We start from the raw sequence: 19,451 nt of genomic DNA, 5'->3' as shown, positions 1-19,451 counted from the left end.
GCTTCTACGGATAATGGATTATCTGCAAAAAAAACAAAAAAAAAACATTTTGAAAAGGAGGAACGTACCGTTTTTACTAGGCTTGCTGAAACTTCTGGTTCCATCATTTCATGATATCTGGGGTGTTTTGGATTTCTCAGGGATAAAATACCGGTTGGCTATAAAACAAAATGCATTTTGTTTCTCAGCTCGTCCGAATCTGCTGCAGCCCTGACGCACAGCAGCACGGGAGCCAGTCTGAAGAGGCCGGACACTACCGAATCCCTCAATTCCTCCATGTCAAATGGGACCAATGATGCCGGTAGGTAGTGGCAAATACCCCGATACCTGCTGGGCATTTCTTGTAGCACAGCGTCCTAGTTTTATCAAGCGAGAGCCTCATTTCATTAATGTTCGGCGGGTTGCATGCAACCTCTTAAAATGACTCGAGAAAAAATTGGAAAATTTGCACCGCAGATACAATCTCCTCCTTGTAGAGTCAGACAGCTGCCTTTTAATGTCCATTTTAAAGGAATCTTCCCATCTCAAACGTTTATGGCACATCAACGGGACAGAAGGGTCGGATCCCACCTATAAGACGTGCATCTCTTTCGTAAATGGGACCCGGTCGTGTACCGCTGCCACTGGTCGTAATTTCCTTACAAATGAATGGGAATTTCCAGTACCTGACTACTGACAGCAGGACAGGACTGTGCCCCATTATGGAGATAGATGCAGCACCCACTGGTGGAACCGCATCCACTATCAATGTATGAGACGGGAATACATCTGAAGACTGCACCGTCAGAAATCCGTATCATGGACATCAGGGGGTTCAATTATTATGGGCATCTGAAATCCGTTTTAGAGGAAATACCCACTTTTTTAACACTTAGTATTTCTAGTTCCAAAATTATGTGATGGGTAATTTTCTTGGTCACTTCATTGGGGAATAGAGGAGACCATGGGTGCTGTGTCCCCCAATGAAGACTATGAGAAAGTGGTTTTACGGTAAGCACAAGAATACTTTTTTTTTTTTTTTAAATGTTGGAATCAAGGTCCAATTTCCTTTTGCCAAGCCCTAATTATCCTACTTAAAATGGGTATTTGTAAGTTCCCGAGTTCTCTCTAGTGTTGGCATGTTTTAACCACAGTAATTTTTCCATAGGTCAGTTTGACCCTCAGGACGACCGTGATGACGACTGGGAAGGAGAATCTGTGGAGGAGCACAAGAGCGTCATCATGCACCTTCTGTCCCAGGTCCGACTGGGCATGGATCTCACCAAGGTGAGAACTTCATTAAAAATGTTATCCCTCAAAACCAGTCTTTGTGTATTTTCCACTTGTTTGGAACCAGTCAGATAGAAGAACGTTCTATAAACAGGTTCCTTGCAGACTGTGTTAATGGAAGGTTTGTGTCTGGGCCAAAAACTCTCGTGGTGGCAAAGCGAAGGATTCTTTCTGCACCGATCTTGGGTTTATCTGAGCACAATCTTAAGATTATATTATCCCATTCAAGATGAAGATTTAATTGCTGGTGCTAAGAAGACGTGTGGTTGATAAAACTCATGTGATTCCAAGTTCGGCCTTAACCCTTAATGATTCAGAGGAGGGCAAGAAACACAAGGAAGACAAATAAATCCTAAATATTTGCAAACATTATAATCTCTGTCTTCTATTTTGCCTCTTGAATCTGAAAGGAATATTTGCCGTTATTCTTAACCTTTTTTTTACTCTTTAAATTTCGATTTCGAATTTGTAAAGATTTTTCTTTTTTTTTCTCAACCACTTTAAAATATAAAAAAAACAAGTTCTTTGTCTCACTTTTTTTGAGACTCAACTTTTTTTTCTTTTTCTGAAGATGGAGCTATGCGAGGACTTGTGTTCTACGTGGTGAACTGACGTTTTTATTTTGAAGCGGTTGAAAAAAAAAAAAAAACCTAAAACACATGATCACAGGGCAATTCCCTGACGCCTTCACAATTTCTAATGCGTTCAAGTCATCAGTCCGTTCACACTCGGCAATTTGCAGAATATTTTCTGCACGTGACATTGTGTTTGTGACAGTGGAAATATGTCTTTATACTTTTTATTATTCTTCCGCAGGTTGTACTCCCTACCTTTATCCTTGAGCGAAGATCTTTACTGGAAATGTATGCCGACTTCTTTGCACATCCAGACTTGTTTGTAAGGTACTGTATATGCTTCACATGATCTACTAACAAAAAAAAGCAGACCCCCCCCCCATTGTGAAAAGAGCCCTCCTTTGCAGTTTGGTGGCCAGTAGTAGGCTGCGCTATTTTATCAAGTAAATAAAAGCCTGACAATCTCCATTATAAGTCATTATGAATCCTTTACAGCCTGAAGTGAAGACACCACCAACATAAACAAACAGTTTGTTGTGGTATCCATACACCAGCACACAGAACGGTGACGTTGCAGGATACAAGATGTCATACATTCTCAATTAATATGACGTGTGGTTTCTTTTTAGTATTGGTGACTACAAAGATCCCAAAGACAGGATGGTTCAGGTGGTCAGATGGTACCTGTCTGCCTTCCACGCCGGCAGGAAGGGTTCTGTTGCAAAGAAGCCTTACAACCCTATCCTCGGAGAAGTCTTCCAGTGTCACTGGGACCTACCAGGGCAGGATAACGAGGACTCTGTGAGTTCACTTCAGTTGTGCTGAATGAAGAGGTTCTCCAGGCATATAATATTGATGAGCTATTTCTGAGATGGGTCATCACTATCAGATCGATGGTGGTCCAACACCCAGCACCTCACCCCACTCCCACCCGACCAGCTGAAGGAACCATTGAATGGAGCTGCACCGTGTCAATGCCAGGTTTATTATTTATTTAATGGCTTTGGGCTCTGTCTGGAGCCATGGCGACTTGATGGATGAACACTCTATAGGAAGAGCGATCTTGTGTAAGCCCAGATAGGTTCATCAGGGTCTTCTCCACCGTTGTCTTCATAGTATCAAGCCATTGCGGTGCGGGTCTTCCTCTTCGCCTTGTACCTTCTATTCTTCGGACCATGATGTCCTTCTCCAGTGATTGCTCTCTTTGTACAATGTGTCCAAAGTAGGCAAGTTGTAGCTTGGTGATCCTTGCTTCCAGTGACATGTCTGGCTTGATTGGTTTGTCATATGTTACTACAGAAAAGACTAGACTATGTGTGATGTGACCCCGACTGTGCCGATGCCGGGTACTGCACATCATCTCCTATTCTCGCTGATGGACCGGAGTGCTGGGTGGTAGACCCACAACAATGTGACATTTAATGCCTGTCCTCAGGATAGGTCATCATGATCATATAACCAGAGAACCCTATTAGGGTACGTTCACATTTGCGGTTTGCGCCGCAGCGTCGCCGCCGCAACAAAACGCATGCGTCGTGCGGCCCTATCTTTAACATTGGCGCCGCATGGGGCCGCATGTGCATGCGTTGTGTTGCGTTTTACGCCGCATGCGGCGTTAGGGCGCACCTGTCTGGGCGCGGCAAACGCAACATGTTGGATTTTTTGTGCGGCGCCGACCTTTTCAAAAACGCATGCGTCGTGCGGCCCTATCTTTTAACATTGGCGCCGCATGGGCCGCATGTGCATGCGTTTTGCTGCGTTTTTGTTTGCGTTGTGCGTTGCGGCGACGACGCTGCGGCGCACAACGCAAATGTGAACTTTAGCTTAATTGTGTTATCTTGTGATTAGTTTCTACATTTCTCTGTTGGAGAACGAAAAACAGAACAAGTTTTTCAATTGGAATCATTATTAAAAAAACCAAAAACATATTCTAGTTATTTGTTTCTGATGCCTCAGCTCTTCTTTTAATTTCCTCTCTGGACGTCCGCCTAATGTGTCCAGTGCTGGTGAGAAGCTCAGATTTTGGCACCAAAGCCACAGGAATCACAAAAGGGGATTCAGCCTGAGCCTGTGTGACTGTAAGCATCGGTTAAATTAGGTGGACATCCACGGAGAAAAGCAAAAGAACATCAGGGGCGCAATAACAAGAACTGTAATATCTACATATCGGAGTTTTTTTTTTTTTAATAAATCATTCCAAATGAAATCTTTGTATTTTGCTTGATACATCAGAGTAAATAAATACTTATTTGTGGGAAAACCTCATCATCGTCGTAGTACGAACACATAACCTGCCATGGTCACGTATGCTTATGACGGTATTATCAATTTATTTCAGGAGCAGGTTTCTGAAGGTCCAGTTCCCTGGGCTTCCAAAAACAATGTGACTTTCGTAGCCGAGCAGGTCTCGCACCATCCGCCAAGTAAGTTTCATAATTTGTATTCTCACTTTTATTCATGCATCATGGCTTAAAGGGAACCTGTCATCCCGTTTTTTCAAGATGAGCTACAAATACCGTTAAATAGGGGCAGAGCTGTGCTTTACATTAGTGTATTTTGTGAGCCTTTATTCCCCACCTATGCTGCCGAAATACCTTTGTAAAGTGTACCTTTGAAGCGAACTCGGCTTCAGGAAAATGGCCGCCGAGATCTCCATGTGCGCACGCGCGGCATCCCGCGGCCATTTTCCTGAAGCCCCGGGAAGCCGAGAAGAACAATCTGCGCATGCGTGGCCTCAGAAAGATGGCCGCGCCCACCGATAAACGGCTGAATGGCGCAGATCGCGCTATTTTCCTTCAAGCTGCGCAGTGGATTCGCCAGTTGGACATGCGCACACCAATACGCCACCAACGGAGATCTGGGGGAGAAACAGCGCTGTCACCACGCCCATATGACCTGACCAGCGTGAGTGACAGCCCAAAACGGCGACTTTACAAAGGTATTTCGGCAGCATAGGTGGGGAATAAAGGCTCACAAAATACACTAATGTAAAGCACAGCTCTGCCCCTATTTAATGGTATTTGTAGCTCATCTTGAAAAAACGGGGTGACAGGTTCCCTTTAATAATATTTAAGGCAGTTGTAAAATATTTCCATTCATAGAAAAAATCTGAGATATGGGGGCGTGCATACATGGATATTGTGCAGTAATTTGCTTTTTTGCTATCTTATTAGGGCTTAAATGTTTTTGAGATAGATACACTCGCATATATACATGTACACGTCGGTAACAACCCATCCAGTCCACACAGGTAGTTAAATCAAACAATAGATGTCCATAAACTAAGTTGTGTAATAATGAGAAATGACACAGGGAAAAAGTATTGAACACTTGAAGAAAGAGAGGGGCAAAAAGCTCTGGAAAGTGCTGACACCAGCTGTAGTTAGAAAGCAATCCTGCCACTATAATAGTAGCAATCCTGGAAAATATTAGCTGGTTCATCTGATGGTCTATAAAAAGGAGTCTCATTAGCAAGGTGCCACACAAGATACATCTCATGATGTGTAAAACCAGTGAGCTGTCTCAAGACCTTCACAACCTTATTGTTGCAAAACATACTGGCGGCATTGGTTACAGAAGAATTTCTAAATTATTGAACGGTCTAGTGAGCCCTGTTGGGACCATAAACTAGAGGAGGAAAGAACACGATCAGGTGCTACCCGCAAGATTTCAGACAGAGGAGTGAGTGAAAATAAATATCAGAAGAGTTGTCCAAGAGCCGTGGACCACCTGTGGAGAACCGCAACACTTGGGATCAACAGGTACAATAAGTAATGCACTCGCCCTCCATGACCTGTGTGCACGCTCCTCAACAAAGACTCCATTGTTGAACAAAAAACATGTTCAAGGGTCACCAGAAACAAAACCGCTATTAACCTGCAGATAACAGGTTAACCTGTCTGGCACCCGCACTTAGCCAAATTCTGCAAGGAGTAAATGATCATTATTGACTCAGTTGGTTTCAGAGAAAGAAAATAAAGCTTGGATGGGTTGTTGCCGACATGTGGTGAGAATTTCATATATATTTACTAAGAAAACAGGTGACGTATTCAATACTTACTTCATCTGCTGTGTACATATTCTTTACACAGGATCTGCTACTGTATATTATGAATGACCTTGAATATATCTGTACATAAAACACATAACTTTTGTTTTTTCTTACTATGTAGTTTCAGCCTTTTATGCCGAATGTTATAACAAGAGGATACAGTTTAATGCCCACATATGGACAAAGTCTAAATTTTTGGGAATGTCCATCGGAGTCCATAATATCGGGCAAGGTAACACATAAGTTATATTGCGGTTAATGAGTTAAAACCTGCAAGAAAATAAAAACTGTCTCCATTTTTCTCTCTGCAGGTTGTGTGACCTGCTTGGACTACGATGAGCACTACATCCTAACTTTCCCCAATGGTTACGGGAGGTGAGTAAAGGTCATTCTAGGCAGGAATACAAGCTACTTTGGGGTCTTGCGTTACCTGTTATGTTGTAAACCTTTATAAAAACGGGGAATAAATACATCTGTGTCCTCAGGTCCATACTGACTGTGCCTTGGGTGGAGCTGGGAGGAGAATGCAACATTAACTGTTCCAAAACTGGATACAGCGCCACAATCTCGTTTCATACCAAACCCTTCTATGGGGGCAAAAAGCACAGAATAACAGGAGAGATCTAGTAAGTGTCCAAAACAGACGTTTTATTTGCAAATTGAGATGGAAATATCCACCTTCCTAAATGCACACTTGTGTAAGGCCTTGTCTACACAGCCATACTAGGCCTCTGCACAACCTTCAGGTTGTACGTAGCTGCGTTACAGCCCCCATCGCTGTGTATACCATGCCTCTGTATGAATAACATACTCCAAATCTGAAAAATGGTAATGCTGGATTTGTAAAGGAACCTATCTCCATAACGTATAGTGACGCACAGAGACCTTGGGCAGAGTTATGATGCCTGTCGCCTGTACGGAGCTGTCAAATAGCCGTTCTAAAATAGTCGCAATGAGAGCAAGTTGCAGACAAGTCGCACAAATGTTTTTGATCTCGGCATTTGTCGCACCAGCAGTGTTGCGCTATAGCCTTGACTTTATTCGCACATTTCTAGAAAAAGGAATGGACATTGCAGGGTTTTAAGAAAAATGCTATTACCTCTTTAGCATGACTGCCGCTCTCCTAGATCTCCTCCTATGTCTCTGACCGCTCTTTCAGTGGATCCTTTGCTGGCTCTTCTTTCTTTTTCTGTCCGGGCTCCTCAGGGTTCAGTCCTAGGTCCCCTTCTCTTTTTTTTCTCTATACATTACACTTTTATTGGACAAACTGTCAGCAGATCTGGCTTCCAGAACCATCTTTAGACTGATGACGCAGTTATACGTATCTTATCATGGCATCACCCCTGCACTATTGTCCGCTGTCTCTAACATCATGGCCTCCCTGTATCTGAAAATAAATCTTTAAAAAACTGAACATCTTTCCATTCCTTCCTCTACTAACCTACCTAAAATATCATAGAAGTGTTTCTCCATAAAAATCAGAAATCAAACAAACGTACATAGACCTTAAATGTGTTATTAAGGGGCAACAGCTACACAATAACAATGTAAAGTTTTTAATTAAAATCAAGAAGCAATGAAAACAAGGGGAGGCTGATGAGAGACACTAAATAATTAAGATAGGCTGACAATACAAAAGAGTGGCCACCAGATGGCAGAATACTACCAACACGCATTTATAGATGAAGTAGGGTTAAAACGCAGGTGGAGGCCCATGTGGTGACACATAATATTTTTATTTTGGGTACGTCGAACTATAATGCATCTTTATCTCTTTACCACTGAACTAATTTTGTGCATTATATAGCACTGTGTGTGTGGCTACCCCTTTGCATTGTCTTCTTATCTTGATTATTTTATGTCTCTCGTCAGCCTCCCCTTGCTTTCATTGCTTCTTGTTTTAAATTAATATTTTTTATTTTTACAATGTAGTTGTGTACCTCCAATAAAACATTTGTCTTTGTACATTGGTTTGATGTATGATTATCACGGAGCAGCACTTATAAAATGTTTTAGGCTTCCTCTGTGTGCTCTCATTTACATTGGAATAACTTTTTGGATGGGCTCCTTTCCCCTCGTACTAACCTGCCTAAACCTGAGATTTCCATCTGTGGTAGTACCATAATTCCCAGGAGGCACGCTTGCTGTCTTGGGGTTATATTTAACTCATATCTTTCCTTTACTCGGTCTCTATGGTCACCTGCACCTCAAAACTGAGTGTTCTTACTGCGGTTCTGATTCATTGACTAGATTACTGCGGCTCGCTACTAATCTGTCTCCATCTCACTTAATTCTCGCCTCTTCTATCTGTCCTGAATGCAGCTGCCAGGCTGATATTTCCGTCCAGCTGCTACACTGATGCCTCCACCCTGTGCCAGTCCTTGCACTGGTTAACCTTCCACTATGGTAAACAATGTACTCATATCACACTCGCCAACAAAGCTCTCCACACTGCTGCACTGCCCTACATCTTCACTCGTTTCGTAATTAGAATCCAACCTGTGCTCTTCTATAATGCAAATGATTTAACTCTAACCTCCTCCATAATCTGACTATCACTTCTTTCTCCAGGACTTTTCTCCTGCTGCACCAGTTCTCTGGAATGCACAACCCTAAAAATTCAATGTAATTCCCAGTATCCACAGTTTTAAGCGTGCCCTGAGACACTTCTTTTTAGGCTGGCTTATCACTTCACTAATTTAACTTTTCTCAGTTCTCCTTTCCTATATTCAGAACACGGTCCCGTCTTTCATTCGTTCCCACACCCACCGTGCTCTCTGTAGCATTTTGTATCCTTAACATACAGACTATTTATTGCTAAAATATCAGGAGAGCTGACTGCATTGTAAGACTTTTCACAAACCAGTCCTGCATTTTGATAAAAAATGAGTGACCTGAAACAGCACAGATTTATAATATGTGTCTGAGCTAAGAGACTTGGGGTCTGAGAGTCGTGGTCTTGGGTCTATGTTGTACTTTTATCGATGTTACACAAGACTTCATCAATGGCTAAGTTCACCATAAGAATATGCCCAGGAAGGATGAGTAATAAATCCATATGTCCGTTTAGCCATTGTGGAATATCAATGAATGACGCTTACAAGTTCTGTTTTTGTTTTTTTTTTCAGTCCTCACAATGACAAGAAATCAATATGTTCGGTGGAAGGAGAGTGGAATGGCGTCATGTATGCAAAATATGCAAATGGGGTAATCGAATATCCATAGAAATTTTCACTGTTGCATTCGCATGTTTACATTTCAGTTATAAGTCTAACGATAACTTAATATAGTTATATAGAATATTAGACAGCCTGTCCACATGATGTTTTTTAGTTATGATATACATATGGTCTTAAAAAGGGCTGCTGTCACATAATTAAAATGGCAGCCTGTCCTAGTAACATGTCTGGATGGTCCGTAGTCTGACGCAAACGCTGCTCCTGAGACCTGTGTCTTAGCTAACAGAGGAGCTGTTTCGTAAGCATACATACTGGTGAGCGGCCAGAGCAGAGCTGTGACAGGAGGAGAAATAAATCTTTGGCAGACTATGCACAGAGGGCTGAGACTGAAGATAAAATTATTTGCTCTCAATCACCCTGGAATAAATATATATTTTTGTTATGTCACAGTCCTTCTCTTCGGCTCACGGAGGTATGTGTGCTTCCAACGCAGCTCCTCTTTCAGTTGAGACACAGGTCTCGGGAGCGGTGTTTCTTCAGACTGCAGCCCATCCTGACACGTGATTAGGATAGGCTGTGGTTTGCATTACCTGTTGGGGGACATTTTATTACTTGAGTATCCTGTAAGTTAGAGCAGTGGTATCTAATGTGCAGAGATGTCGCTTTTAACCATTTAAGGGACTTATATCTAAAATACGGATATGTATGAGTATAGACACCATCAGCCTTCTCAAATAAGCGATCTTCTCAAAGGTCCTTTTGATCCTCCGTTTTTGTGTGCTCTTTTATATGCCAGCTTTGATAATTTATCATTTTTTCTTCTTCTTTTACTCAGGAGAATGTAGTTTTTATAGATACCAAGAAAATGCCTATAGTCAAGAAAAGGGTTCGGAAGCTAGAGGATCAGATAGAGCATGAATCTAGACGGTAAGTTTTCTTTCAGCACGGTGGTATCATGTCAGGTCATTATTCCTCAGCTTATATTTCTGACTGAACCACATTAAGTCCGCCAACAAAATGTGTACGCCTAAGGCCTCTTTCACACTTGCGTCATTTAGGGGCCGTCGCAATGCGTCGTTCTGTGCAAAAAACACATCCTGCAAAGTCGCCCGCAGGATGGGTTTTTTGCACATAGACTTGTATTACCGACGCATCGTGATGTATAGACACACGTTCCATACGTCGTGCACTGGATGTGTCGGTATTTGGCGGACCGTCGTATCGAAAAAACATTCAAGGGAACGTTTTTTCGTACGTCGGGTCCTGCAATTCCTACCGCGCATGCGTGGCCGGAACTCCACCCCCTCCTCCCTGGGACTATACAGTGAGCAGCGGATGCGTTGAAACACTGCGTCCGCTGCCCACGTTGCACAGAATTTTCACAACGTCCGTCAGTACGTCGCGCCGACACTTAGCGACGGCCCCGTACCGGTGGAAGTGTAAAAGAAGCCTAAAACCAAAATAAAGTGTTACACGGTCTGTCATGTGACTTGGCACTGTGCACACTGGACTGATACACAAGTCTTTATCCATCTTCGAGGACTTTTTTTTTTTGTATTTCTTAAATGCATGAATTTGAGCTAAAATAAATGTTTGCAGTTGGGTTTCATAAAAAAATTTGCACCGTTTGCTTTTTATAGCTACTGTGTTGCTCTGTCTATTCCTGGCTGTAGAGTGAGTTAACTGAAAATCAGCCAGTGAGCTCATACAGACAGAACGACAGGCGAGTTCATTATTTATTCGGTCGTCCATGACAGCACTACGGAGAGAGGGGATCCGCCCTTCAGGAACAGGAAACCTACAGATACATAAGGGCGGCACCTCTCCCCACGCATCAGTTGGTTTCCTGTTCCTGGAGGACAGGATTCCCTTCAGATACGTTCGTTCACCTATCAAGCACCCAGGCCGGCTGTCCGACCCAGGTAGCGAGGGGGTCTCCTACCTCGGGCAGTGCGGGTCCCTGGAAGCGCCACGGTGGGTCCGGGTAGGACTCCATGACAGTGTGCGGTGCAGGCTGGAGCGGCGTCCGGAGGAGGTCCATCCCCAGTGGCAGCAGGGTGAGTATATCCCCCCCCCCCCCGGTGCGGTTCTCTCTCCTGGGCCTCGGTCTTCTCCGCCTCTGGCCCCCATCGGTGCAGTGCGGGGCAAGCTTTCCGGGAGCGCCCCGTGCGCTCCTTTCGGTTCGGGGGGGGGGGGGGGCGGGACCGGAGCCGGGGGTCGGGCGCTGGCTTCTGCCGCGATCGCCACTGTGCTGCGGCCGTGAGCGGCGGTAGTGTAGCAGCGGGCGGCTGGGGGGTCCGGCGGAGCCGTCCCCGGCTTCCGGGAGCGTCCCTGAGCTCTCTGCCCGAAACCGGAAGTGACGCACAGGGGGCGGTGCCTAAACCGGAAGTGAAACGCCGGCCGGTTTTTTGCTTGCAGCGCCGCTGTCCTGCATGCGGCGGGGGAGGGGCGATTGGGGGTGGGGGAGCGTCCTGCACGTGGGGGGGGTTGATTCGGCCACACAGCTGCACATGTTCCGGATCCGGGGGAAGGGCTATTTATAGCCGAACAGAACGCTGCAGGGCTGCTTGTGTGCCCATCTGCAGCTATGGATGAGCCGGAAGCTGCCGTCGGTCTGCTGGAGCAGGAGCAGGACAGATCCTCGGAGAAGTCCCATGCAAACCCCCAGCCGAAGACCCGCGGACGCAGTAATCAGCCCAGCCGCAGATCTAGACAGAAGGATCTGGACCGACCCCCCAGTGATCCGGTACCTACCGCTACTGCCTGGGTAAGAGATCTTCGTGAATGTACCCTGATGCAGTCTTTTTCCTATGTTTATTTCCGTAGGGGAAAAAAAGCGCTGGTAAATCAAAAAACAAGGAGTGCGCGCTATGCGCTTGCCCTTTGCCAGACGCCTACCCTAAAAGACTTTGTCAGTCGTGTGTGCGGCAGACGGTAGGAAATAGTTGAATAGGATACGGTATAGCGGTAGCACCGGATAAATTACATAGCCTTTTTTCCGCTCCCATAGGTGGCGGAGGAGTCTCCCGATTTCACATCAAATCTTAGGGAGATTATCAGAAAGGAGGTGAAGGATTCCCTGAAATCCCTATCCCGGGGGGAGCCTTCCAAAAGGAGAAGGGAGCCTAGCGCCTCAAATTCGGATTCGTCTGTTGGCCCAAGTAGGGAGAATGATTCAGACGTCTCTGTCTCCTCAGCGTCCTCTTCGGATGAAGAGTCTAACCGGTTCTGTTTCCCGTTGGACCAAATGGACAAACTGATTAAATCAGTTAGATCCACTATGGGGGTGGCGGATGAAAGGCCTGAACTTTCAGCACAGGACTTAATGTTTGGCGGCCTAGACCCTAAAAAACGTAGGTCTTTTCCGCTCAATGACAAGGTCCAAAACCTCATTAAAAAAGAATGGAAGAAGCCAGAGAAAAAAGGCTCTTTTCCACCGGCCTTTAAACGAAGATACCCCTTTGAGGACCCCATGGTGAACACATGGGATAAGGCACCAAAATTAGATGCGGCGGTGTCTAAGGCATCTAAGAAATCTTCTATCCCCTTTGACGACATGGCTTCCCTAAAGGATCCTCTAGATAAAAAAGCTGACTCGTTCCTTAAAGGGACATGGGAAATGTCGGCTGGTGCCTTGAGACCTGCGGTAGCGGCGACATGCGCAGCTAGATCAATGATGGTCTGGCTAGATCAGCTGGGGTCTAAATTGGAAGAAGGTGTTTCCAGAGATTCCATGTTGAAATTCCTGCCAACAATTCAAAATGCTGCTGCCTTTCTCGCAGATGCTTCTGCGGATTCCGCAAGAATGGCGGCTAGAGCGGCAGGACTTTCGAACGCAGCGCGCAGGGCCCTATGGCTGAAATGTTGGCCGGGTGACCTTCAGTCCAGATCTCGTCTGTGCTCTATCCCATGCGAAGGGGAATACCTGTTTGGGCCAGTCCTAGATGAGCTGCTAGAGAAAGCCGGAGATGAGAAGAAGAAGTTTCCTAATCTACCAACTACTTCTTACAGGCGCCCCTTCGCAGGGAAAAGCGGAGGAGACCGGCCAGAGATCAGAGCAGATGGGACGAGAAAAAGAAGAGAGGTACTGGGTTCATGTTTGGTGGAGGACGTCAGGAGCCACCCCGTGAAGTCAAAAAACCACCCCAATGACTAGTCGCCCCGGTGGGAGGTAGACTATCTGCCTTCTACCTGGCCTGATCCAAGATCTCCAGTAGCGATTGGATTTTGGGGTTGATAGCTATGGGTCTGCGGCTAGAATTCTCCTCTATCCCTCAGAACTTCTTCAGAGTCATCCCTCTCAGATCCTCTCCAGCGGAACAGGCGGCCCTGGAAGCGGAAGTTCACGATCTGCTCAATAAAAATGTCTTATCCGAGGTTCCGGAAGGAGAACAGGGTAGTGGATTCTACTCTCCTCTATTCCTAATAAGTAAACCAGACGGCTCCTTCAGAACAATTATCAACCTTAGAGCGCTGAATAATTTTCTGACCGTTCAACCATTTAAAATGGAAACTATTAATACCGCAATAAAGTTGCTGTTTAAAAACTGCTTTATGGTAGTATTGGATTTGAAGGACGCCTATTACCATATCCCTATTTATGCAGGTCACCAACGATACCTGAGGGTGGCGGTACGGTTGGATGGGGTAATAAGACACTTCCAGTATAGGGCCCTTCCCTTTGGGATTTCAGTCGCCCCTCGGGTATTTACCAAGGTAATGGCGGAAGTTATGGCACACCTACATGAGTCCAACATTCTAATAATCCCCTACCTGGACGATCTCCTTATCGTAGGTAAAACAGCGGATCACTGTCTAGAACAGTTGCATAAAGTGATGTCAGCTCTAGAGCATCTGAGGTGGATGTTAAACGTTAAAAAATCTCGCTTACAGCCCATGACGGTGCAGCGATTTTTAGGCCTGACCCTGGATTCCCAGGTTCAGGAATGCCGTTTGCCTCAAGAAAAAATTAATCGCCTGCACCTTCAGGTGCTGAATGCCTCAAAAAACCCCACCATGTCCCTACGTAGAGCCATGTCTCTGTTAGGCTCTCTCTCGTCCTGTATTCCAGCGGTCCGATGGGCTCAGTATCATACGAGGATACTCCAGGGCGAGGTGCTGTTACATCAAAAAAGGTTGGGAGGAGGTCTAGACAGTCTGCTGACCCTATCCCAAGACGCTGTGGTATCCCTCGAGTGGTGGTTAGATCAAAAGAACCTGTCCCCTGGGAGTATAATATAACTCGTATTATCACCTCGGACGCTAGCCCTTCTGGGTGGGGGGCTCACATGGGGGATTCATTGGTCCAGGGGCTTTGGGATCATGATCAGATGGAGATGTCTTCCAATCTAAAGGAGTTAACGGCTGTGGAACAGGCGGTTAAAACACTCCTTGTCTGTCTACAGGGCCACCACGTGCGGGTATTCTCGGACAATCGAGTCACCGTGGCATACATAAATCACCAAGGCGGGACTCGCTCCAGATCCCTGATGTGTGTAGCAGATCGTCTGTTTCATCTAGCAGAGCAACATCTTCTCTCGTTGACGGCTCTACACATAAAAGGGGCAGAAAACACTACAGCGGATTTCTTAAGTCGCAACACATTAAGGCAGGGAGAGTGGTCCCTGAACAGCACCATCTTCGACCTTATCGTGGAAAGGTGGGGACAACCAGAGGTAGACCTGTTTGCCACAAAAGGAAACAGGAAAGTGGCACAATTCTGCTCTCTGAACCCCAGAGAAAATCCCCTGTCAGTAGACGCCCTCCTCATAGACTGGAACTTCAGGCTAGCCTACGCCTTTCCTCCCCTGTCTCTACTTCCTCTGGTGGTGAGGAAAATCAGGAAGGACAAGGCCACAGTGATAGTAATTGCCCCCTTCTGGCCCAGAAGGACGTGGTTTCCATGCCTGAGGGCTATGTCGATGTCCGATCCATGGGTCTTGCCAGACATTCCGGATCTCCTATCCCAGGGTCCAGTCTACCATCCTCGAGCGGTTGGCCTTCATCTGACGGCGTGGATTTTGAGCGGGCGCTACTAAAAGATAGGGGGTTCTCGCCGGCCCTCATTAACACACTGCTGAAAAGCAGGAAAGTGATAACCACAAAAATCTGTCAGAATCTGGAAGAGATTTCTTCAGAACTCGGGGGTAATAGCTGGTCAGTCAATACCAATAGATCAGATCTTGGAGTTCTTACAAAGAGGGTTAGATATGGGGTTATCCCCAAATACTCTTAAGGTGCAGGTATCAGCCTTGGGGGCCCTCTTTGGCTGCAACATTGCTGAGAATCACTGGGTCAGCAGATTCATCAGGGCAACAAAACGGTCTAGGCCAATTGTGAAGAATAGAGTCATGCCATTGGACCTGAACCTAGTCCTCTCAGCCATGACAGAGGCCCCATTTGAGCCAATTACTTCAGCCTCTATTAAACATCTATCCCTTAAAGTAGCCTTCCTGGTGGCCATAACATCGGCGCGTAGGATAGGTGACATACAAGCATTATCCAGGGTTCCCCCTTACATGCAGCTTAGGGATGATAGAGTGATACTGTCCCCTGATCCAGCATATCTTCCTAAGGTAGTGTCCAGATTCCACAGAACACAGGAAATAGTTCTTCCATCTTTCCTCCCCAATCCTACTAACGATAAGGAAAGGAAGTTACACACTTTAGATGTAAGAAGATGTATCCTGGAGTATCTAGCGGTAACTGATCCCTGGAAGTTAGATAATGCCCTATTCGTGTCCTATCAGGGTAGTAGGAAAGGGCATAGAGCATCGAAGTCTACTCTAGCTAGATGGATCAGGGAGGCTATCTCGCTGGCTTATATCTCAAAGGGCAAGCCGGCGCCTGAAGGTCTTAAAGCGCATTCCACTAGAGCTATGGCGGCTTCGTGGGCGGAAAGATTGGAGGTGTCGATCGACCAGATTTGTAAGGCTGCTACTTGGTCTTCTCCAAACACTTTCTATAACCATTATAGATTGAACCTGGGTGCCTCCTCTGACCTCTCTTTTGGTGTAAGGGTGCTGCAAGCTGTAGTCCCTCCCTAGTTGTTACTCTCTGTAATTCTCTCCGTAGTGCTGTCATGGACGACCGAATAAAGTCTTAGTTACTCACCGGTTAACGGTGTTTTTCGGAGTCCATGACAGCACCTGTACATACCCTCCTGTCTTCTTAAGTTCTGGGTGTACACCTCTTCCTTTATTTATATATAATTCACGGGTAGTGAATGGTTAATATTGTATTATTGTTTATTGTGTATGCTATTAACCTTGGTGGTCCTCTTATGCTCTGTAAACCAACTGATGCGTGGGGAGAGGTGCCGCCCTTATGTATCTGTAGGTTTCCTGTTCCTGAAGGGCGGATCCCCTCTCTCCGTAGTGCTGTCATGGACTCCGAAAAACACCGTTAACCGGTGAGTAACTAAGACTTTTTATTTTTCTGAGGTCCTCCCAGCTGATTTAGGGCTACAGACCACAGCAAAGATGGATGTCCAGCAAAATATAGCTTGTAAAAGGCAGACACTGACAAAAAGTTAAAGAAACACAAGTGCAAAAATTATATCTAGCCCAAAATGCATGCATTTAACTAAAAAAAAAATTGATCAGCAAAGGTGGACATCCCCTTTAAACTGTACTCCCCTTTTGTCAGATTATGGAAAGATGTCACATATAACTTGAAAATCAGAGACATCGATGCAGCCACGGAGGCAAAGCACCGCCTGGAAGAGAAACAGCGAACGGAAGCAAGGGAGCGCAAAGAGAAGGAGGAACAGTGGGAGACTCGAGTAAGTGCCTCATCCCCGCCACTATCTATGTGATGATGTTAGAGCAGATTCTACCCTTGTTTCACTAGCCGTGTTTATGGGACCGGTCTTGATCGTATATGTGACCAGTCGGCAGCCACTCGGTCTCATCCATTTCTTGTGCATCCCGAGATCCACATTGCAGAGTCTTATCAAATAGTGATTTGTTTGGACGGATGTGAGATCTCAAGGCAGGACTTGAATTCTGCTACTAAATTCTAAACCGCTGTCTTTGCTATTGGGTTTTAAGTAGGTTGTTTCCGTCTTACCAAAGCGATGGCCGATTCTGAGAATGAGGGAGGTCTAGTGCTGGTGGACTGCTGCGTCACTTTCTAATGTTTCCTCTGCTGTGCGGGGAAAGACATGGGCCCCATTCACTTGTACAAAGCTGTGTTGTAGGGCTCCTACACAGGAGGTGACATCACTGTGGGGGGCACAGCGTTGCGTCGTCAGCGTCTCCTAAACTATGGAGGTCTTATAGGTTCATTATCCACAGTAATGAAGTCCCCTTACTCTGCAGCTGTTCCTTACTGGGGGATACTTTCCTTCTACACAGTGACAATTCAAGCCATCAATGTGTCCATGTTTACACCATCACTTTATAAGATGAGAATACCCCTATTAATCTGTCCAGACACAATTTGATTGATAGACAAACATTTAACAGTGCCCCCCTATAAGCATGCAGATTTGTTGTATCCTGCAGCATCTTTTATACCGTTACGCAGAGAGGATTGGAGTTTTGGATGCACAAAATCAGGCTTATAGATTACCTAGGGCTGCTGCCATACACATTGACCAAAATAGTTGAGTTTCAAACAAATGAGATGTGTATGACCTGTTCAGTTAGGAATCTCGTGAACAAGCATATTGTCGATTTGTGACTTCCAAACTAGTGCATGTCCATCATACACCAGTGTGGAGCGCACTGCTACTCTGTGGAGCGCACTGCTACTCTGCGGTGCACTCTTTGTAATTGACTGTTTGGAGCAGCAGCTTAGTCTGAGCTGCTGGTGTTAACGGTGCGCTCTGCAATGCTGCAAGCAGGCATAGGAGGCGTGCAAAGGCACTGAAGCCAGATCCATCCAACTTCAGAGCTGCGATCCAAAGTTCTATAGCAAAGCGCTTGCAAATGCTCCACTCCTTGCTTAGGTAACCAGCCACTATAAAATGAAAAAAAAAAATATCCAGTGCAATTTTATCATTTCCGATGAGACGTATAGCAGTGTTTTCCTGTAGAATGGACAAAGCTTTGCAGTAAGCTCATATATACTGGTATCGATGCCATTGTTAGACATATTAGATGCCACAGATAGAAGCACCGTATAGCAGAATATGACCCTATAAATAATGGATGACGTCTTCTTGTCTTAGCTGTTCCACGAGGACGGAGAGTGCTGGGTGTACGACGAACCATTACTGAAGAGACAGCCTTGCCTCAGGCATTAAGTGGCTTTCAGAACAATTGTAGCAGAAATAAAAGTATCATCTGAAGCCCAGAAAGGAAGAAGGTATTCTCACATTTCTAGATGACGATCTTCCCTGCGGTGCTGAGATCCCCTTGCACCGCAGCGGTTCCTAACTCAGGGATACTGGACTTCTACGGAGTGACAATTCAAGCAGGGCATGGTGACTCGCCAGCATCGTGTTCATGCTATAAGAAAATAAAAACAAAAGACCCTCTTTCTTTTTTTATTTCTTTTTTTTTTTTTTTTATATTATTATTATTATTATTCTGTCCCTTTCCAAATGTACGTGTGACCTGTTGGCAGTGAAGGCAGCTATTCTATGAGCTGAAAGCGACTGAGCCCATCATATTATAACCCAGTGGGTGGAATATTGGCAATGCCCACAGAATGGCTGCCACCATTGTAAGTAGGCAACAAGTGCACTTTAATGTAAAGAACTGACCCCGGGCAGCCATGTAAAATGCATTGTAAAGAAGATTTGCCCGGACGTCTGTTCTTCTGATGATTTACAGGACCTGATGACTCTTCTGTATCCATATAAGTTTTCAGTTTCCTCCTGTGTATATAACATAAATCTGCCATTTTATTATACGTTACATGTAATTCCAAAAATTTCCACAACTTTACTTTCATCAAGAATTACTTGTTTCCCAATACTCTGATATGTAAATCTGCCTCCCCCCATCTCACCGACTTCTTCTCCACATTTAGTCCTTTTTTTTTTCCAAAAAAAAATTGGTCTTGCCTTTGTATTTATTTCCTAATGAAATGTTAGAGCAAATTATTTTATTAGATTCGCATTTATGATTTGCAATTAAAATCTAATCTTCAGAAAATACTTGTAGTTTTTTTTTTTTCCTCATTACCATAGAAAGACCCGCTGTCAGAGAGTAATTGGGGTAATGGGAGCGTACTGGCATCCAACAGATATACAAATACAAAGAACTTATTGTATTTCTTCCCATTTCCTAATAAATGTTGTGATTTCAAATAAAACTTAACATTTTTGTATAAAAGAGAGATTCCCGTCTAGGAAATGTATGGCTTGTCTGCAGGATCTGTCAGAAAATATCTGATGGATGCACGCTGTGCCTCTAGGAACTGCAC

At 45.1% G+C, this 19,451-nt stretch overlaps 1 protein-coding gene across 8 annotated transcripts in view; it reads left to right on the top strand.

Moving 5' to 3' along the window:
• OSBPL9 (oxysterol binding protein like 9) overlaps positions 1-19,182 on the top strand; it is a 91,671-nt gene extending 72,489 nt beyond the window's left edge. For all 8 annotated transcript variants that reach the window (XM_069737920.1, XM_069737915.1, XM_069737921.1 and 5 more), the window contains 12 exons: positions 189-301; positions 1,148-1,266; positions 2,086-2,171; positions 2,474-2,645; positions 4,183-4,267; positions 6,017-6,127; positions 6,207-6,270; positions 6,381-6,521; positions 9,024-9,102; positions 9,910-10,001; positions 16,722-16,857; positions 18,250-19,182. In XM_069737920.1, coding sequence (XP_069594021.1) covers positions 189-301; positions 1,148-1,266; positions 2,086-2,171; positions 2,474-2,645; positions 4,183-4,267; positions 6,017-6,127; positions 6,207-6,270; positions 6,381-6,521; positions 9,024-9,102; positions 9,910-10,001; positions 16,722-16,857; positions 18,250-18,324 — 1,273 coding nt within the window. In that variant the 3' untranslated portion in view covers positions 18,325-19,182. The remainder of the gene's footprint in view (positions 1-188; positions 302-1,147; positions 1,267-2,085; positions 2,172-2,473; positions 2,646-4,182; positions 4,268-6,016; positions 6,128-6,206; positions 6,271-6,380; positions 6,522-9,023; positions 9,103-9,909; positions 10,002-16,721; positions 16,858-18,249) is intronic.
• The last annotated feature ends 269 nt before the right edge of the window (positions 19,183-19,451 follow it).

Source organism: Ranitomeya imitator, chromosome 8 (assembly GCF_032444005.1).
Source record: "Ranitomeya imitator isolate aRanImi1 chromosome 8, aRanImi1.pri, whole genome shotgun sequence".
Classification (NCBI taxonomy): domain Eukaryota; kingdom Metazoa; phylum Chordata; class Amphibia; order Anura; family Dendrobatidae; genus Ranitomeya; species Ranitomeya imitator.
The sequence above is the reverse complement of the archived record's forward strand: the minus strand, read 5'-3'. Positions and strand labels throughout refer to the sequence as shown.